Here is a 22038-nt window from a genome sequence, read left to right on the forward strand (position 1 = left end):
AGAGTGGTGGCCCCATGATCGGAAGGTCGGGGGTTTCGAATCCACTGAACGGCTACCCTGAGGTACCCCTGAGCAAGGTACCGTCCCTACACACTGCTCCCCTTGCTTCACTTAGTGAATGGGTTAAATGCAGAGAGGAATTTCCCCATGAGGATCAATAAAGTATACATTATTATTAATCTCTAAAGTGGATCTACTTAGCTAGCTTTACATGATTCATAAAATAATCCTTATCTATCTTAAATGGGTGAGGCTCTTTATTCATTGACAAAAACAAGCATTTTTAAGCCACCCTCTCTTAAGCCAGCTTTCTTCTAATTGGCTGCTTCTAACAAACAGAAGGTCTAAACAGCAGGATAGTAGAGCAGAGTTGCTGTACTGAACAGCAAGAGCTGGGATTCTGAAATGACCGTAATAAGCATATCCCCTCAATTTGACATAATTTGGATTCAGGTTTTTAAAAAAAATGTATGAGCTGAGCAATTAAAGCAGTCTAAAGCCTGAGCAGTTGGCTCACAGGATTACTTTTACCTCGTAATCGGAAATTTTAATAACAACCATTCACATGTTTAAGTCTTCCTATAGATTCTAAACCCTTTCTTATATATAAATTTTCTATATAAGATCACACATTCTAAAGTATCAGCTAAGACCAGTTTCCCAGTTATACGATCGAACTTTGCATTAGTTAACTTGGAAATCAATAAAACAGGAAGCGTTCATTGACAGTTAGTAAAATGACAATCCAAAGGAGAACGCCAGAGGGAGACATTGTCACGGTTGACATAGTAACTCGTTATTAGCTGGCGTGGTATTTGGTGGCAGTCTCTCCATTCGCTTATATGTAGCAACCAAGCAAACTGCGGGTTACTTTAAAAAAACAGAACAATACGAAGAAGTGGGTTTGTCGTTTTGAACGCACCCTTAAATCACGTGTTGCGTTTCCATAGTCACGTCATATGGGCTCCACCATGTTGTAGGAAACCCGCCGCTGCTCCTCATTCACTGTCAGATTAGAGTTTAATCCGAGGAGGAGGAGGAGGTGGAGGAGGATACTCTGTCAAGACGCTGTCTGCATCTCGGGAGGACTTGCGCTCTTTATGCATTCAGAATAATCGCGATTCGCGTGCTGCTGTCACTGTTTCCTTCAACGAGCGCCCCGCACACTGAAGATGAAACGCCAATCTTCCGCTGCTGTCTTTGCCTGTCCGCCGACTTGCCAATACGTTAAGATGTTAGCTGGCTAACTAGCTGAAAAAGAGTAACTAAATCGGATTAGCTGCTAACGGCAGCCTCCCTCTGGGTAACAACCGGGTATTATTTGCTGCACTTGACAAATATAGACCATCAAGCGCTTGTCAGTGTTTGCGTTAATTGTATTTCTACGACAGTGTCAAAATTCCTACTTTGTGCTATAGTTATTCGCTAGTGTTAATGTTTCTGCGAGCTAGCTACGTTATTAGCTAGTCAAACCACAACAAAAGCTGGACCTCTGTCGTTCTCTAGTCTGCACAGTTCGTTAGGGAGGGCGAACATAAAAGTAGTAGTGCCTCTGAACCCCCACCCCCCCAGCCGAAAGTCAAGACGGAGGTGACGGCCAGACTTGGGTGCTAGCTGGTCCTGAGACTAGCGGGCTGAGAAGTGTTCGAGATTTAAGCCCCGACACATTAGCGTTCAGTGGAAACATGTCAGGAAAGGATAAAGACAAGCCGGAGAAACAGTCCACAACGGAACGGCTCGTAAAAGGTGAGAGTCTCTCACAGTACCAGCGCATCATGCATGATTTGACTGGAAGCTAACGTTTGGTACAGAAAACCACCTGTAGCGTTTGAAGAAACTTTGTTTAAACACACTCGGGCTGTTGCATGACAGAGTTGCACTTAATGGTTATACCTGGTCACACAAGTCACGCTTTATAAAGCGACATATACACTTAAAGTCTCACCTTATCATCAGTACGTGTGTGAATACTAATGTGTACTATTGCAGTCTCATAAGCCTTTCAGTTTTATCAGGGGGATGCTCAGATATCTGTGGATGAACCTGAATCAGGTCAAGATCATGATTTCATAAAAGTATTATTTTCACACTTGGCCACTGGTACCTATGCCAGTGATCGCAGCTTGGCACAAATCAAAGCCGAGAAGCCGTCCTCTCCGGTCACCTTGATATTTCAAATGAATGAACTCTAAAATCATGAGGCCTTCTCTTGGGAATACCCGAGGTCTGCTCAGGTTACCAGTGGAGCTCGACAACAAGACGGATTCCTTCACGCTTACATCGTCCAGGCTCATTGGACAGACTGGGCGAACATCTGTTGTGTCTCCTGTATGATGGCTGAGGCATAGCAAAGTCTGAGGTAGCCCCCCAAAGAAAGAGAGTCTAACCCCACCCCTGTAACCACCACCGCTTGCTTCTTAATGCCAAAGCAGCCTCCATCGCTGTCTGCAAGGGCACTAGTAGAGTGTCCTGCCAGGGGACTGGAATGCTGAAGTGTGAGCCAGAAGGGAGAGAGTGAGTTAATTGTGGAAAGAATCTCCCCAGTGATGTTCCCAACATGGCCAGCCACATGGTGGAGAGAGAGAGAGCATCACAGTGACAGGGAGGAGAGAAGGACTGTAGATTGAAGTGAGGCTCGGTTTCTTATTAGTGCAGATTTTAAGTAACAAAAACAATGGGTTTGAGTCTACCGTCTAACCTGTGACTGTAAGAGGGCTTAACTGATAGACCTGTTGAGACTAATGCTCCTCTGGTTGTGTAAGTCAGCAGTTAAGCTCAATTAACTTCCTTTGACCTGGTATTTCGTCCCTCAGAGTCGGGTCTGACAGCTGAGCGATGCCGCAAGACCCTCAGTGAAGTTGAGATTTGGCCCTTCGTAAAGATTCGTGTCACTTTTGATGCGTATCGAACTCGATTATTGCTCCGTGATAAATCTGACCCTGCACCTAAAATAAAATCAGACAGGCCACAGGGGCAGCGGATGCAACTACCACCCCACTTGATCGAGTGACTGAGACGGGAAATTAAAAACCCAGGCTGTGCCTGTTTAGCTCGTGAAGGGTAATGCATTCACTGATAATTAGAGCAATCTGAAGTGGACTTGACAATTCATGCAGCCACAGTGCACTCCATTCATCTCTGCCCAGCCGCATCTTTGTAATTCAATCCTCTCCCATTGTGTGGATTTTGAAACAATAGCGAACATATTCGAGACGCCGGCTCATATCACTGTCCAAAACATTATCCTCAGTGGGCAGGATGGCAGATAGTCGCGTCTTTGTTTCTTGAGTCGTTTGTTGTCCTGCCAGGCTGTGGGTGTTGATGCGGTGCAGTAGCGGCCCTGCGTCTGTGTGTGTGTGTAGTTTTGAAGAGTTCATCAAACATTAATGCTAATTAGGCCAGGCAGCCTCTAATAAGAAGCCACTCTCAGGGCGGTGGCAGCTTAATGTTATATTATTAGCTTATTATTTTTAACAAAACATTTTTCTTCACTGGGTAAATGAGCGGGCTGCTTCGCTTCCCCCCCCCCCCCCCCCCCCCCCCCCCTCACCACGAAGTGGAGAGTGTAAGTGTGTGTGTTAGCGTGTGTGTGTTTACTGGCAGCCAGAGGTTCATTTGTATCTGTGTTTGAACAGACAGCTCCAGTCTTGATCGTGCAGGCAAATCAACCCCAGAATTTATTATTACTGCTATTATTATCATTACTGGAGGACAGCAGGCTCTTTCCTGTTGAGCTGCATGGCTTGTTCACTCCACTGGCACTGAGAAAAGTTATTGTCCAGCATGTGAGGGGAATGGGGGGGATTACCAGCTAGCCTCCAGGCAATTGCTTGTAAATGTGGTCAGCGCTGCTATTGCCTGAAATGTTTAACAGTCAGGTTATGTCATGCCCATTCTGTATCTTTATGATTTTTTTTTTTTTTCTTAAACAGGGCCGGCTTTGTCCGTACAGGAACCTTCTTCCAGTGTGACAAAGCTTTTAAGTAAACAGCCCCTGAATCTCGAAGCCCTTGCTAATAGAGGCTTTACCTAATCTGTTCTTAAGGCTCGTACCTCAGCTTACAGCTCTCTTTGCGGCCGTGCCTTGTATGCTTGGGAGCACTTACTGTTTATTTATACCACACTAGCCAGTGCATGACAGCTTGTCCTCAACACAGGCTAGTCAAGTCGGAGCTTTTCCACTACAGGCCAGGCAGTAGTTTGTCGCCCAAATAACATCTTGTGACTTATTCCCTTGCTTTATTGCACCAGCAATAAAAACACGGCACTTATTTCCTTGTGGGGGAAAAAAAAAACAATCTGCAGATCTGCCTCTAAACTCTTAGTCTAGACTCATGGCATGAGCCTGAGTGACAAATACATTTGGCAACCCCAGGCACCACATCACTGATTAGTAAAAACACTCACACTTAAGTCTGAATCCCTTTTTTTTTTCTCTCTTCAGCTTGCAGTTTGATTTACTGTGTGTAGGTGTGACAGTATTCTCAGAATTCCTCTCTCTCTCCTTTCTGTGATCATTGCCGCCTGCACCACTTAGCTGATACCGGTGTTTGTCTCCTTCCACGATTCCTGTGAGGGATGGGTTTAAAAGAAGGGTCCTATCATCAGCACGATCCCAGATCGGCTCACCTCTTTTTGCATGCCATACAGACGGTGGCTTTACACCATAATTAATTGGTGGCATAATGCATTTGTGTTCGCTTGGTCTGTTGTTGGGCGTACCAGGCATAATCCGTTTTACCTCTCAGACCCAGGCAGTGAGAGCTTGGATCTCCCTCTACTATTGTTTTGAGCTAGCGCAGATTAGTCGGCAGCTATCTGCTCCTGCAGCTTTATGAACCCATGATGCCAGTGTTGGAGCACTAATCTACACCGTGGACACTGTTTTAAAACAGTTATGCAATTTTGATATAATTCCCTGCATTATAGTCTCTTGTCAGAGAGCTAGATTAAATATTGCTTCCGTGATTACTAAAACGTGTTGTTTTCCATACACGATAAGCTAATGCCCCAACTGCATTGCTGTCACACTGCCTCTGTGATACATTTTCCAGGTTTACTTGTTACTCACTTAATTGTGTTTTGATCGTGATGCTTTCAGGTCTCAGCCTCAAAAGCACTGACCTTTAGTGATGATGGTAAAAGGATTGTGTAGGTGGTGTGGAGCAGCTTATGGGGGGAGGGAGGGTGCGGCTGGGGGGGTTAAGTGAGGTGCAGGGCTTCTTGTTGTTTGTCTCTTACATGGAGTCATCATGTAGGTGTATGCGTCGCTGCTTCTGTGCAAGTAACTTCGTCTTGGCTCAGTCAAGGAAAATGTCACACCTCATGACTTCAGCTGAAGTGAATGCAGGCTGAGATCCATAATGTTTTTGGTTTTTTTTTTTCTTTACTGCTTTTTTCTTTTGTGTTACTTCTGGGGTAATCTGTCCTTATGTATCAATACTTCTAAATTAACATTTTGATCCAAGGGTGGACTGCTGGGACCACACAGTCTTATTCTTCTGATGCATTCTTCCTTTTCAAAGGGAGGTTTTCCTCCCCGCTGTCACCAAGTACTAATCAGGGTAGCGTTATTGTATTTGTTTCTATATTATTGAAATGGTGAAAACTCTAATAAAACTGCTATGAAACTACATCAACAGAACTAACGCACACCAGCTGTTTGATACGCTGCCCATCTGATCAGTCCCACGCCTCCAGACTCACAAACAGCTTCTTCCCCTGGGCCATTCGGACTGTTAAAAAACACTGCCCCCCACACCCCACCCCACCCTGCCCACTCACCAGTAACTCTCATCACTCAGGTCACTCACACACGGACTCTATTGAGATCAAGTCTGCTCTTTTCACTTTGCAACTTGTTCTCTAATGTGTGCCTTTCTATTGTTTTTGTATATATTGCTCTTGTTTATCCATATTTTCCTGTTTGTTATTTAGTCATACTTAGTCATAGTTATATTCTATTCTGGCATAGTTAGTTTGGTGCACCCGCAATTTTGTTGTACATGTACAATTACAATAAAGGGCTATTCTATTCTATTGTAATTAATAATTAATTGAATGCAATAATGAACATTGAGAGTATTTTTGGTGTTTTGCAAATATAGTAAATAAGTCCTATGATTTCTTTTTTCTCCAAGCCGTCTCCTTTTTTTCTCTCCATATAAAAATAAGATTGAATCATAATCTGCGGCTGCTCACAAATGGTGAAAATCAGTTTATCCTTAATTGGTGATGGTGGTTTCTTCTGGAGAATCAGGCCTTCAGACTTTGCATCATGCTGGAGTTTTTCTTTGGAAAAGAAAAACTTAGAGATTAAAAACCAAAAAAGGGAAAAATGATTTTTGACTGGAATCTTGATCATTACCAAGAAATCCAAACAAACTTCTTATCATGATCTATTTCCACTTCACTTGATTTTCTGGACAATCTTTGAATATTGCAACATTACTACCAGACTAGTATGTCTGAAGTGGACATTAGCAGCTCTGTGCTGGTGCTGTAGTGGAACCAGATTACACCATTACAGATTGCTTTGCTTCACACTGGTTACGCCCTTAATGCTAATTAATGCGCACTATCAGTGTAAAAATTCCACAAATGCACTTCATCTTAAGGATGCAGTGATTTTTTTTTTTTGATGTTTAGACGAACACATTTTCAGATTTTCAGATGAACTGGGCCAATAATCTTAATGCAGCAATTTTGGCAGCATTCGTTATATAAACACGAATGAATATGTTGCCAGCAACTTAGTTACTGTCGATGCCCTTATAAGCTTGACTTTGACAGATTTTTAGCTTTTTATCATAATTCAGGAGGAAACCCCACATCCCGTGACAATATCGAGATTTGGTCCCACCCCTACCATGGAAGGTTTTTCTCGAATGATCGAGGATTTGTTGATGTTTATTGGTGAACCATAATGATGTCATCTTGGATGGCTAAGAACAAGCAAATATAATAATTGATAAATAATGAGCATCATCATGCTTGAATTTTTCTAAATTGTCTGAGTCATGAATCCAGGCAGAAGTTTGAATTTTGGCACAGATTGTCTCACTCCCCTGTGACGGCATTGCTCCCCTTCAGTTGTCATGCAGCTGCCAACCTAAGCTCAAATATGACTATCATAATGATTTTTTTGTTTTTGTTAATCAACAGCTGTGCCATACCCTCCACAACATAAGCTGACTATAAAAGAGCTGTATGAAGATGGCAAGCCCAATGCTGAGCTGCTACGCAACCACCTCGTCAAGGAGGGCCGCGTGGAAGAGGACGTGGCTCTCAAGATCATCAATGACGGCGCCAACATCCTCCGTCAAGAGAAGTGCATGCTGGAGGTGGAGGCACCTATTACAGGTGAGATGCTCGATATTAGGAGCTTAAGGAGGACTGTGTCATGTGTTTAGTGAATTTGGAAATCATTATTTAAGTATTACTTGCATATTTTTTCAGATCTGTTTCCAGGATAATCTAACAAAAATGCAGATTACCCTTGAGCTGGAGGTCTACTGTTCGGACTCTCGATAATATTGCCCACCCACATGTGCTGTACCCTACACTAGATCCATTTAAGAAATTGTGCTGCTCCTCTGTAACTGACTTTGAACTTTGACATACAGTAAAGAGCACAGTTCAACAGACTATCACTGTCAAGTAGTGTAAAGCAGGTGGATGTAGAATAAACAAGCTATTTGAAGACATCTGAGCAGATGTTTAAAGTCTGCTTCGGTGATGCTTCAGCATTATTCCACTGCAGGCTTGTTTATGTTCTATGGCTGACGCCTCACTCTTTCACCAGATCAGAGGGCCTCGCAGGCTGTCAGTCAGGCTTTGACAAGTGTCAGCTCCTTAGCTGACCCTATCATACTCTGTTTTGTTTTTCAACCTCAGGAAGCAAAACCCTGTTAAAACTACTAAAGCTAAACTCTGGGGGAGGGGATGACAAGCATGATAAATATGGCTTTGCACGTTTATGTGATTGATTAGAATAGCTCATTCAGCTCATATAGTTTGTATAGCTGAGTAGTCCTAGGTAAAGAGATATGAGAAGTATTGCTTGGTCAGTTGTTCTTTAAATACGCAGGAAGTATTTGTACAAAGTCCTGGCTGTGCTACTGTTTCGTTCTCATTGAACCCACAGATAAGTGGCTTTCATTTACTGCATAATTCAGAAGTAGTGACTTCAGTGACAGTGAATAATAAAAAAAATTTCAACTTAAAAAGAATTCCCCCCTCCACCTCTACAATGGTTGAAAAGGTTAGAAAGGTACCGCCACAGTCTGTATTGTTATGATAAAGGAAGTGACTTTTATCTGCTCCCTTGTCACAAGTGGTCACTACAGCAGGTAGCTCCACATGCTTGTTTTGAGTTTTACCTCAGATGCCTTTTCTGACGCAACCCCAAAGGGCCTTGTGTGTCCAGCTGGAGTTGAACCAGCGACCTTTTGCGTGCCAAGCAAACATCAGCATTTACAACTTAGCTTAAAATTTAGCGTGCAGTATACTCAATCTTTAATAATCTGTTGCAGTGTCTATAACCCTTCTATGTATATATTTCCATTCATTGAGGGGATTCTACGGCTTTGTCAAGTCACAGTATAGCTTACGCACTGGTCACTGCTCTGAAACTGTGAGAGCAGCACAGCTGAGTAACCATCTATCTGTATGCTTAAGTATGCACTCACCTCATCTAAAAGGTGCGTGTCTGTACTCAGGGAAAAGCACAGCTTTAGTAACTGGAAATGAAGCGAACGTAGGTTTTTATTTTTCCAGCTTCTCGCCCCTGTGCCGTCTGGATTATTTATAGTCCTACAATAATATGAAATAGATGGAAAGACCGACCTGCTTGCGGGCATGCATATCTGAAACAACATTAAACCATCCTACACGTCAGAAGTCGTGATGTCACATTAGCATGGTTTGAGCCCACTGGTAACCTTAGTTTCACCGTCCGCTATTGACCTAAGTTGACCTGGTTCCAGGTGGATATCTACATGCTTTCACACCTGTGACCACACAGACTACCAAGCATGCATCCTATAGTCACACTAGATAAGGAATAACAAGAAAACCCATTGGCTGGTGTCATAAAAGGAGAGTGCAGTGACCCTTCTCAGCTTCAGAGTGAAGCAATACCTACTTTATCTGAGTGATCGCCTTCTCCCTGTGATTCTATTTCTATGGAATCCATGTTTTCCAGGATTACAGGTCACAGATATACTATCACTGATCATAGCAGAGTTTTCATCAGAAGAGTTGTTAAGCCTGGTGGGTGCAGCAGTGGCAGCCTGCCAGAAGTATACTGGTGAAAAGCCACAAGGAGTCAGTAAATGGTTTAAAGTAGATGTGGGCCACATCGTCTGGTCCCAAACACGTAAAGGTCATTTTTGACTTTTCTGTCCACCATCATCATCAAAACAACAAGTAGGATAAAATCTTTTAGGAGAACTATTTGAACTATTTGCATTTATGGCCATTACTTTCATAAGAGCAGCATCTATATCCAGAATAAGTAATATGGCTATAATATGTAACTGAGAAATTAAGAGCAACGTGTTTGTCTGTCTTTGGCAGTATGTGGAGATGTACACGGACAGTTCTTTGACCTTATGAAGTTGTTTGAAGTCGGAGGTTCACCGAGTAACACGCGCTATCTTTTCCTTGGTGACTACGTAGATCGAGGGTACTTCAGTATTGAGGTGAGTAGTTGTGTTAGTATATTTGAGTCATTTTTATTTTTACTTTAATAATAATGAAACATTTATTTCCTCTTTTGAATATTTTTCACTCTGGTATCAGTAAACACTGTATGAACATGCTGTATAGGTTTGGTTCACAGATAACGCTTGAAAATTATCTGCAGTTATCTTGGCATGTGTCAGTGTTAAAAGGTTATTTCTTTATCTTCCAAATTTTTATATTTTCATGTTTTTTTGCATTTAAATGTTTCAATTTTAAGGATTAAGAAGTCCTTTACAATAACAAAAAAATAGCAATTTGAAAGCATTTAGCTTAAGTAGTGAGATTTAATTTATGAATTTAAAGAAATAATCAGACTTATAACAATGTTTTGGTTTTTCTTTGTAGTTTTTTTTTTTTTTTTTTTAGAAGGGTTATTCCTCATTTTTCTGACTGATTTCAGATCTGGCGACTTTGAGTAAAGCGTTTCAGATATTTAAGCTGGGCTGTTAATAAATGCTAGGCAGGCTCATTCTTTTGTGGGAAATAAATGGATTGGGAAAAAATGCTAATGTAATCAGTTACTATTGTTTATCTAACAGTGTGATATGTTTTGATGTATTCTAACTGTATGTCTTGTATGTTTAAGAAAAAAAGCTGTCTTTATATCCAATTTGGATACAAGTGTTACTGTCAGAAAGTCAAATCTAGTTTAGTTATGTTTTGGTGGCTTCTTATACTGCTGCTTGTATTCTAAGTGTATATGATGTTGTAGTAAGACCACTGGCTGCAAGTCACATTGAAAGGGCTAGAGCTGATGTAATGAAAAGCATTTGGACTTGAGCGTGTTTCAGTGCCACTTTGATTCAGATGGTTGCTCATGGTGAGAAAGGCTGCTAAAATGTGAGTACTACTGCAGTGCTCCTTGACCAAATGGGTTTTTGTGCCCTAACTTTTATTTCAGTGACACCTCCAAAGGGCACACTTTTCTACATGCTGATTAGAACAGTTAAAAATAAGACAGAGGAGTGGAGCAGAAAGCTGCAGTGCGACTCTCAAGATCTCTGGCTGGAGGGCTGTGCCTGTAGTGCGTTTGAATTTATTGCAGTTATAATGGTGAGCTGGTTTAAAGGCGATCGTGGCTCAAGAGTTAGGAGTTCGCCTTGTAATCGGAAGGTTGCCGGTTCGAGCCCCGGCTTGGACAGTCTCGGTCGTTGTGTCCTTGGGCAAGACACTTCACCCGTTGCCTACTGGTGGTGGTCAGAGGGCCCGGTGGCGCCAGTGTCCGGCAGCCTCGCCTCTGTCAGTGCGCCCCAGGGTGGCTGTGGCTACAATGTAGCTTGCCATCACCAGTGTGTGAATGTGTGTGTGAATGGGTGGATGACTGGATATGTAAAGCGCTTTGGGGTCCTTAGGGACTAGTAAAGCGCTATATAAATACAGGCCATTTACCATTTACCATTTAAAGTAAAACATAAATCACACATTTGGAATGGTTTGTGTACATTACAAAAAAACAAGCATTTATTTATGTGTTGGTCCCAAGGAGCCAGACTTTCTTGTAGCCTTTAAATTTGTCATGAGCAATCATTCTCCAGGCTCTCTGAAGGTCTTTAAAAGTGTTTGTTTTTGTTTTTTTTAAGACATTGGCTGCTTTTTCGCTTATTTTCAGTCCAGTTGTTGAATCTGACCATTTTCAGGGGAATGTGTGAGGGTTTTTTTTTGTTTTGTTTTGAAGCCACTAAACAGTGGCATATGAATCAAGCATAAGAAAAGCATCTAACTGAGGGGATGACTCAGTGTTATGTCTACACATAAGAGACAATTTATCACTGAAGGTGGTTCCAAAAGAGCCTGAAACCTGGCAGGTGTCATCGTGGTGTGCATTTGAGGGAACTAGACACATGGAGTAGGGCTGGGCCATATCATACTGTTCACGGTAATACCGGTATAATGTTAGGCAACTATAAGAAAATAAAATATCGCAATAGAATATGGGTAAAACGTGCATGCGCAGTGCCTTTGTTTTCATACGCACATGGCAGAAAAAGCATGGGGGCGACGGAGAATGAGAAGGGTGAAGGCGGATCGTTGAATGAAACTGATTAATCAGAATTGGTTTGTAAAAATGGTGCAACGTCAGTGGTGTGGAACTGGTTTGGCACAACTTTTGGTAGAGCATGCAAGCGGGCCGTTGTTATTACAGTGTTTTTCGGAAAATAAGTCGCTCTTAAAATCCTTTTATTTTCTGAAAAATTGACAGTGCCCCTTATAATCCGGTGCGCCTTATGTATGAATTCTGGTTGTGCTTACTGACCTCGAACCATAAAAAAACAGCTGCTTGTTTAAGTGAAAATACATTGATGGGTTTTTTTGCACTAATAAAGTTGCGGAGTTTTAAAGTATTTTGTCTCACATCAATTATCAATTATCGTCAGTTATATCGTTATCGTAAATTTTTTAATATATATTTTGATAAATATTTTTGGCCATATTGCCCTGCCCTAACATGGAGAATGAAATAAGAAGGGGCAGACCTAAAACTATCTATAGCAGATGAACAGCTGATCTGAGAGATGCATGTGGCCCTTCAGTTGGTCCATCTACTGTTTACTGAAGCCTCATTAGAAATGGTCTCAGTGGAAGAATGTATGTGAGGAAGAAATTCTTAAGGAAAATGTGGAGAAAAGGCTGAGGTATGCCACAAGAACTGAATTAATCTTGTCAGAATTGACGGAAACGGCTTCTTTGTTTGAGCATGTCAGTGATCCCAGTGATCCTTTTACAGCACTGTCCTTGCTGTAAAAGCATAAAACACACTGTCAGTCATGGATTGGCCTCCCCAGACCTTGACATTATTAAAACAGCGTGAAAATTTGACAGAAAACAAAACAAAAGGCAGACAGCGTCCAAAGAAGAGCTTTGAATGTCCTTTTTGTACATATTCCATTTGTCTTATATGCTTTATTTCCATGTATGTTCGCACATATTTCTGTGAATTGTATTGCTGTTTGCCATTTTCCTAGCACATTATTAAGAAACGAGGGGTGACTCAAGACTTTTGCACAATATTGTATGTCAGCACTCATGCTGGTAACAAAAACTAGGGAGAAATTATGCCAGATGGCAGTGAAATAGCCTTGAGAGCCAGATTTGTAAAAAAAACCCAAAAAACCCCCAAATAAATAAAATATGGATACCTTGTGGGAGTAGTGTGAATTTCAAGCTTCACTGTTACTTACTCAGACTCAGTATGAGTTAGTGTATTAACAGTGGGTTCCTTGTAGCACACATTTCAGATTGTTCCTGTAAGTACTTTTCTTGGTCTGAATTAAGCACCCTGTGGAGCACGAGTCCTCGTAGAGCATCTAAAGTATTGATGTTTTAAATATAAATAACATTTTGACATTTCAGTTGTTGACGACTTCTATCCTTAGCCCCAGACCTGCTAGGACCGGCTTTTGGAGTCTAAGTTTCCTCCTTCTTCCCGGCGTCTTGTATATTTGACAACTTAAGAACATAGTAATTGTAAAAGTTATGTTATATAACAGAAAAGAGCCTAGAAATAGTGACTGTTTGGGGCCCAAAGCTGGTCCATAAGTGCTTGAAGGGAGCCTTTCAGACATCGCTGCACCTTTTGATAGTAGATACATGATGGATATGAGTGGGGTTTTTTGTTTTTCCTAAAGGGCGTGTGCAGTCCTGATTCATGTCTTCAAGTATTTTGAATATTTGTGGAGAAAAAGCAGAAAATGAAAGCTATGTAAGAGTCAACTAGGACGTATGCTAACATTTTGAGCCTCCTCTGGGGTCTTTTGATGGCCCTGGGTTATTGCCTGAGGTGGGTGAAATGTCACAGATGAAAAAAGGGCAGAGAAGTAGCAAAGGGAATGAAAGGCTCTTGATGATGAAGATAGATTTGTTTTTACTAAAGACGCTTATATTTTTTCACCACATTTTTCTAGAAACAGTGGCATCTCTTAAGAATCAGCTTGATTTGTTTGGGTATGCTTCTTGTGGTTCTAAAACTCCACAACCTACTGTGGCTGGCTGGGGTCACAAAGTAGTCCACAACTAACATGCAGCAACTAATTAAAAGTAATGGGATACACACATAATATGCAGCCAGGCAATTATTAGGATATAATTAAAAATGCTGCTGAGGGGAAACCAATCCAATAAGCTGCCAGGATAGTTTTTTAACAGTACCAGACACTGGATTAGCTTTGGAGCACACATACAGGAATAGCACAATTTGGTTTTTGTTATTGTTTGCTGTATTTTTATATACTGTTTCGATGATGATGCTCATGAGCACATGAGCAAAAGATTAAATGTAGTCAGTGTATGTACAAGTAATCTGTGTGAGCTGAAAACTCAGGCTTCAGACTGCTCTGAATGCTCAGTTTCAGGCAGTGTTTGTAATCTTGGCTCTATGTCCATGAGGGACACTATCACTATTATGGTCATCCCAGGCACACAACTCAGAAGCACCACCCATCTGCTGTTCAAGCTTTCTGTTTATAAGTGACAGCCAATCAAAAGAAAGCTGGGTTAAAGTTAGAAGAAGAGGGACAGCGGAATAACTAGGGGGCTTCACCAAGGATGAGATAAACAAGCGTTATTTTAGACTGGGAATCATACAAAGCTAGTAGTAGAAGCTTTGCATCGAGTTGAATTCAAAGATAAAAGATGGACACAGTTGCTGTGAACTCACCAGTTTGGACTCTGATCCATATGGTCCAAATAAGACAGTTGCCAAAACCATTTTTCTTATATACAAGACTGAAAATATGCTTTTAAATTGTCTGTTTATGTATATTAAGTCTATGAAAATTCACTTGATTTTTACAGACAGCCTCAAAGGGTCAGTAGAGAAATTGCAGTTTCTGTTAGTTGATGGGTTCATTTTTTTTTAATCCCAGAAGTTGTCCCTTTTGTTAGAAAAAATTGAGTTGAGCAACTTCGTAATTGCATTTTTCTTAATTCGTCTAGAGCTAAAACAGTGGATCAGTCAGTCATTCTAAGGTAAAACAGTTTTTTTTCTTTTTTAATAAATTAATAATTTAAGTGAATTAAAAAAAAAAAAGAACTTCCAATTTCACCTTCTAAATTCTGATGATTTTTCTCAAAAATTTGAGATTAGATGGTCTGGTTTTTTTTCTCTTAAAGACTTTTGATTGAGGTAGATTATTACAAATATAAAATAATCATTAATTGGCAGCTATTGATTTGTTAAAATAGTGATTAAGATCTCTGAAATGTGTCATTGTTTCTACACATGAGAGGAAGCAGCCTAAAGTCACCATGAAACGGCACTGAAGTGTAAAACCTATAGATTTGCAGCCATTTGATCTCACTAGCAGGGCTAGTGTTTTTTTAGGCCACTTCAGTAATGCATAAGGCAGATATAGGAAAATGGATATCAGGATGTGGTTACCTAGGTAACATAAAGAGTCACCGCAGCCTCTTGAAGCAGTGCGTTACCACTGCAGGCCAGCAATTTGCCAAAGTCTAAATTCATTGTGTGTGCACAACCTGTTTTATTCTGTGTATTTCTTTATTCACTTAGTGAATTCTCTTGGATCCAAGCAAGTGTTTCTTTGGACAAACCGTCCAAGCCCCAGCTCCACCCCTACATAAACCATGCACAGGCTGAAGAGAGTGTGTGTGTGTGTGTTTGTGGGAGATGAGGTGAAGGTAGCCAGTGTTCATGTCTGCCACACAAAGCTCCATGCCCCTTTCTTTGTCTTCTTTTCCCCGCTCGTGAGTAGCTGGCTGAAAGAGTGCAGAGAGCTCTCATTAAAACCCATGTCAGCTTCAAGCCACTCAGAGCCATGTCCTTTCCTACGCCTCCGCACATAAGAGAGAGCAAGTCACACCGACAGCCCCCTCAACACATTTACCTGCACTTCACAGTCTGATATTCCTCTCAGTGATCAATGTGTATAAGATGAGATGGGTGCACCCACCACCACCACCACCTTATTTCGACATTGCGTGAACACACACCTGCAGGCTCTGGTTACCTTGGCATCTCGTTGCATCGATAGCGGGCCATGGTTTGCACATGTTAAAAAAGCATGTTGAGAGTGTCAAGCAGCAGCTATTGAACAGTGCATGAACTGAAGAGAAAGCATGTTTGGATTTGGATTGTAAATGCTGTTCTGTTCTTTTAAAATTAGAACCAGTAATGTAGTCACACGAAACCCATCCCACTGCTTCTAATATTTGGTTAGCAAAGGGAAAAACAAACTGTTGTTTGGCGTATGATGGTTAATGTGTGTTTGGAGCTTCATGTGGCAGAAAGCAAATAGCAGTTGTAGCAGTTTCTACAGGACAGGAATTTAACTGCAAAATGACATAAGCACTCATACCTTACTTTTATATAGGAATATAACCAGATGGCAACCAGTCTGTTTGAGCCTTGCGTTGCAGTGAGACACATTGTGTTTATAAATTAAGCAGCAGTTATTTGGAAACCTTCACCAATCTGTCTGAGAGTGTTTGTAGTTAGTCTGTGATTGTTTGCAGACAGGTTGTCTCCCACCATGCGGCCTGTGCAACTACCTTGTGATCAAAAGTGGTCAAAGGTTGAGAGTGCACATTCATTTTAAGAGCAGGGATGGATGGAGTGATAGATAATTGCCTGAGTAATTATTCCAACATTTGCTGTTTCTAGCGTTTCTAATATGAGTATGCTTCACTAAACATTATTGTTCAGTATGGAGGGGTATACGGGTTGTCTATCATTAAAGGAGATGCACACATTCTAAGGGAACTAAAAATATGATGTATCTTGCTGCAAGAACATAATAAGGGCATCTCTCACCCTGAGTCCACCTGGAGGCCTTCCATCGTCTTGGACTGCAGCTGGCAAAGTAGTCCTTGTTCTGTTCTGTAACCAATCTGTAAGTGAGGTTGGCTTAAGACATGAACCAGCTCTCTTCAGCTACCCGCTGTTTCTGCTTAGAGTCAGCCTGCATCTTGCAGCAGATCTCCAGAGCAGAAGGAGTACCATTGCGAGCTGCAGTCCAAGGCAGTGGCGTTGAAGTCCTTCCATGGGACATGAGTCCATTGGCTAGTTGGGGCTTGTATGCATGTTCTCCCTTTGGCTGTGTGAATTCCCTCTGGGTACTCTGGTTTCCTCCCACCGTGCAAAGGCACACAGGTCAGGTTAATTGGTAATTCTAAATTAGTCATAGGTGTAACTGTGAGTCTGAATGGTTGTCTATTACTTAGTGTTAATACTATGATAGATCTTTCCAGGATGCACCCCGCCTCTCACCTTATGTCACCTGGGATACTCCCTTCCCATGATCCTGAACTGGATAATTGATTAAGGCCGGGTGGCCAGCCAAAATAAAGTCTGTGTGCAATAAGTACCGGTAATGTCTCCTTTGTATCTCCGGTGGCTCTAAAATATGAAAATGTTAATAGTAGCAACATTTTGGAACACTGTTTTACAATAGTAACAATGTTTCAATACTCACACAATGTGAATTGTGTTGGAAAGCGGGGCCTTTTGCTGCCTTTGAGAGGGTCATCTGGGATGCTAATACGCTTGTTGTAAAAATGTCAACATATTCAAGAGATGATTAAATCTAGTTCATATGTAGAGAGATAACACATTTAATTAACATAAATATTGTTTTTGCTTTTTATATAGTGTGAAATTAAACCAAAAATCAGTTCCTGGGACTTTACATAGTAAGGTCCATACCTTAAAACCTTTGAAAGAGCAGCTCAACAGTTCCCCCTCGAACAGCTCTTGATGACAGTGGTGAGGGAAGCCTGTGTGTGGAGAACACTGAATATGTTTGAATAGAATTATGAGCACACGTCTCTGACCTTTCTCACATTTCTCTCTTGCCGTCTCTCCTCTCAGTGCGTTCTCTACCTCTGGTCTCTCAAGATCAACCACCCCACCACACTCTTCCTGCTGCGTGGGAACCACGAGTGCCGGCACCTCACCGAGTATTTCACCTTCAAACAGGAATGTAAGTGTGCTGCTTTTCTCAGCCGTATGAAGACCAGCCCAGGGGGCTCATATGCTCTCTGTACCACTTTAAATTGACCTGTATCAGTCAGCTCTCAGATTTCACACATAGCCCAGATATAATGGTGCAGTCTGGTGCTAATAGTGTGAGTGCAGGATTGCTGTCGCAGGTATTTCCTTAGTCCCATTGATAGTTCTTTTCACTTTCAAGTACCGCAGACACAAATAAGGAATTGAAAACACAGTGCTGGGAAACATAGCTATGTTAAGTCAGACTTCATGCCAGAGAAGTGGAGTGTTTTCTCTATTCCCCTTTAGTAAAATGACTAGCGCCCCGTAAGTAGGACACATTTGTCACAAACACGTTGAATTGGGAAGTCCCGTCACAACATGCAACAGTTCATCTGCGAATCTCCAGCGAGGAGATGAAGCCTTTGTCCCGTTTGTCTTGCCGACAGCAAACTGCTGAAGCATGGAGAGCAGCGAGGCATGCTGTTGATGCTATTTAGACAGTTACACTCACACTTTGATTTCAGTCAGTGACAGCTGCATGTGTGTGTGTGCAGAGCAAGTGTGGAGGTATTAGCATGCAAACTCAGAAAGCAGTCGGCAAAGAATGTCTTGCCAGTTGCAAATAGATTTCACTCACTACATCCCTGCTCACACCCACCCACATGCCACCTCATCTGTACACACAAACACACACACACACAGTTTGCCACCTGTTCGGTTGGGGCAAGCTTATTGATCGGAAAAGCTTGTTGATCGATAATCAGTTCAACACTAACAAATTTAATCAGAGAGATTAGGGATTGTTGTAGTAATTGATTGCAGCTGCAATCACACTTCTCTCGTAGCCTTGTCTTGTAGTACACACAGGAAAGGTTTGTAGAAGTAGTAAAATGTGGCAATCCAAGTCAGTGTGGCCTCACACGATGTTTTAACCCATGTTGCCTTATTGTTTTAAGTGGAGCATTAATGATATTAGAACGTTTTGTTTTTTCAGATTAAACAGTCAAGAGTGGGGATTATTTTACAACTTATTTTATGATTGATCCTCACAGTGTACAACTCGGAGTTATGACGTGGGCAGAATATTGGCTACTGCATTAAGGCTCTGTTGACCATGTTGTTATCCTTGCATCTATTCCTGCAATTCCTCCACATCCCACAGCTATTCTCATGAATGATAGGCGTCGCCACTATACCTCCACATCAGCACTCACAAAAAAGGGGTCGAAACCTCCCTCTGTGTAATCTTTTACACAATAAGACAAGTAACAGACATAGAGACTTGCACAAGCGGCAGAAACAGCGGCTTGCTACAATGGATTTGACGGCAACTTTGTTGTGCGGTAGATATAATGCAGCTCATAGCCTCATGAGCAAGCGCGATACAATGACGACCTGTTTTATTTAATGAATACATTATCTTTGTTCTCATCAATAAACAGTTTTAGCATAGTTTATTATCACCAAGCACACTCATCTTATCTGTTATGGTCTACAGCCCCATGACGTCGTTTCTGGGAAGACATGGGTTAGTGTGCGGAGTCCAGAGTTAACCTAGATTCATAAGACGGCATTAACTCTTTACTTTAGCTAACTGCAGAAATAGCATTTTCCTGTTTCTCATCCCATGAGTAGTGTTTCAGTGTTATTCCAACTAAGCATTAAAGATGTTCATTTACTAAAACATTTTCACAGAGTAAAGAACTTTAATTTCCAAGCTCAAAGCTCCACACTCCCCTTTATGACCTTAAAGTAGCACTGTCTTCAAACTGGCACTCACATTGTACTGTCCTGGCTGCTTCTCCTCTATAAGGCATGGACTTCCTCCTGACCTAATCTGACCCTTTCATTCTTCTGCAAGTGGCGCTGTAGAAGCTGTCTGGAAACAATCACCACTGGCACAGTTGGCAGGGCAGCTCTGCTAGCCGCTCATAACACATCTACCAAACCTTTGCTGTAGTGAGCCAGTTCAACAGACTTTTTGCCATCTTTGGCAGTAATTATGACCTCAGACTGAATCCCAATCTTTATTTTTACTGCAGGTAAAATTAAATACTCTGAACGGGTGTATGACGCCTGTATGGAGGCCTTTGACTGCCTGCCCCTCGCTGCCCTACTCAACCAGCAGTTCCTGTGTGTACATGGCGGACTCTCACCAGAAATCAACTGCCTAGATGACATAAGAAAAGTAAGTGATCGACCGCTGGCTTGTGACATTATCAAGATCTGCCTTTCAAGTTAATCTCTTATATGTTCCAAGAATATGTGTTAAAGTGTCAGCTCTAATCGCAGATCATTCACTCCGTCATGCCTCATTACACGTGATTCTAGCTTTGATGTACAGCCTGTTCCACTGTTGGCAGGTTGAAATCCAGAATGGGCATTTCCTGTCTGTGCCATGGATGCCCTGGTCAAACTGAGGCAGGACAACCAATATGGCTGTTATTGAAAACAAAAGTTTTACAATAAAGTGCACATTTAACAGCACCAGAGGGTGACATGAAAACACAGTAACATCTAAATTAAGTCATCAACTTAGTTTACTATATTTAGAACGAAGGCAGGTGGCACGGTGGTTAGCACTGTTGCGCACAGCAAGAAGGTCCTGAGTTCAATTCCACCATCAGGCCGGGGGTCAGAATGGTTGTCTGTCCCTGTGTGTTGGCCCTGCGACAGACTGGCGACCTGTCCAGGATGTACCCCGCCTCTCGCCCTATGACAGCTGGGATAGGCTCCAGCGCCCCCTGCGACCATGAAAAGGATAAGCGGAAGCGAATGGATGGATGGATGGATGGATGGATGGATAGAACGAAGGCAGGCTTAAACTGGCTTCACTTTTTAGCTTTGGAGCTACGTTGATCTCTTATTTACAGTCTGTTAGAGATGGACAGTTAAAAGCTATAAATACTCGTTGGGCAAATACTTTTGGACTCTGGATAAACACTCTTCAGTCGTGTTTTGAGTGTTGACGTTACATAGTTTGTCTGGCAGAGGGCACCCTGCAACTTCCCTGTTGGCAACATACATTTTTGGAGTGCCACAAACACAACCAGGTGAACAGAACGAAGTCCAACGTAAATAAATAACACCATATCGCAAATGTTAGAGACGTGTTTTCTGTTTTGTGTGTCTGATAGAAAAAAGTATTAGGAGATGTGTTGGCATATTGCTGTCTTGGTCTTGGGGCTTTAGTCAAAATAAAAAGGCCAGAAATTGTTTATCGGTTTTTATTGTTTAACAGGGTTGTAGCCTTTCACAAGCTTCTCAGCTTGTTACACTAGTTCTGTCAGCAGGGACAGAACTAGTGTAACAAAGCGAGTTCGGTTAAAAATGCATTTTTTCAGTTCCTTCCATGTCATTTCCATCGAGGCAGTTGAATGGAGTGCTTTCATGTGAGAGAGTCCATTTCCTTGACTTTGTGGCTTTAGCCACTTTGTCACAACCAAACAGTTCCTCTGCTAAGCATGTTTGTATTTTGTGCTCTGCAGTTAGACAGATTTAAAGAGCCTCCAGCATTCGGGCCAATGTGCGACCTGATTTGGGCAGACCCTGGTGAGGACTACGGCAGTGAAAAAACATCAGAACACTTCAACCACAACTCCGTCAGAGGCTGCTCTTACTTTTTCAGGTAAAACTGCCGCTTTTAGCGTCACTGTTACGCTCTGCACAAGCACTGCCCTTGTAGAGCACTTTAATAATAATAATGAGGAATCGAATTGAAAACGAGCTGCATCGCGCAGGTCACAGGTTGTGGATTCATTGTTTTATAGGTCAATCAGCTTATTGAGGCACTTTCAAAAATGGCCTTCTCAAAACAGGTTAGCAGATAAAAACAGCATGTTCAAAATGGGTCAACACATTCAGTGTGCCTCTACAAAATAGGTCAACAGATTCAAAGAGCTCCTTCACAATATTCTGTGGAAATGGGTCCAGCAATGGTCAAGAGCAGACAAACATGTTAGAGATTTACACATTTAAATGGCTTGTTTAGAATTCTGTGGGTTTAAAGATACAAAATGCTTATTCAGAATAGGAAACAACAGCCAGGTGATTACGTGTAATAAGATTAGAGAGGAAAAATTGAACAATGCCTATCACAGTCCTTTATGACAGAAAATGTTAGGCTGAGATAAGCTAAATCAGTTAGCTTGGAGCTAGTTACATCAGCTGTGTGCAACTTGAGATGTAACCAGCTTCCTCAGTAAGTCTGTATTAAGTGAAGGTAAATGCATCAGTGAATTAAGAGATTGCACCAGACCTTACCAAGAGATGGCAGCTTAGGGGAGTTGGTCAGCCACTTTGGATGGACTTATCATAGCTTTCATTTTGTGGTCTCCACGTGA

The 22038-nt window shown here is 41.8% G+C and overlaps 1 protein-coding gene across 2 annotated transcripts in view; it reads left to right on the top strand.

Annotated features, from left to right (window-relative positions):
• The first annotated feature begins 776 nt into the window (after nucleotides 1–776).
• ppp3cca (protein phosphatase 3, catalytic subunit, gamma isozyme, a) overlaps nucleotides 777–22038 on the top strand; it is a 36122-nt gene continuing 14860 nt past the window's right edge. Inside the window, exons 1-6 of one of the 2 annotated variants that reach the window (XM_085474607.1) lie at nucleotides 777–1746; nucleotides 7165–7362; nucleotides 9580–9704; nucleotides 17573–17684; nucleotides 19738–19883; nucleotides 21184–21323. In XM_085474607.1, coding sequence (XP_085330733.1) covers nucleotides 1686–1746; nucleotides 7165–7362; nucleotides 9580–9704; nucleotides 17573–17684; nucleotides 19738–19883; nucleotides 21184–21323 — 782 coding nt within the window. In that variant the 5' untranslated portion in view covers nucleotides 777–1685. The remainder of the gene's footprint in view (nucleotides 1747–7164; nucleotides 7363–9579; nucleotides 9705–17572; nucleotides 17685–19737; nucleotides 19884–21183; nucleotides 21324–22038) is intronic. The other variant, XM_085474608.1, reaches the window with a different exon arrangement.

The sequence above is a fragment of the Copadichromis virginalis genome, linkage group LG12 (assembly GCF_057382275.1).
Source record: "Copadichromis virginalis isolate Kocher_CV1m ecotype Utaka linkage group LG12, C_Virginalis_male_GT1.1, whole genome shotgun sequence".
In the NCBI taxonomy this organism is placed as follows: Eukaryota; Metazoa; Chordata; class Actinopteri; order Cichliformes; family Cichlidae; genus Copadichromis; species Copadichromis virginalis.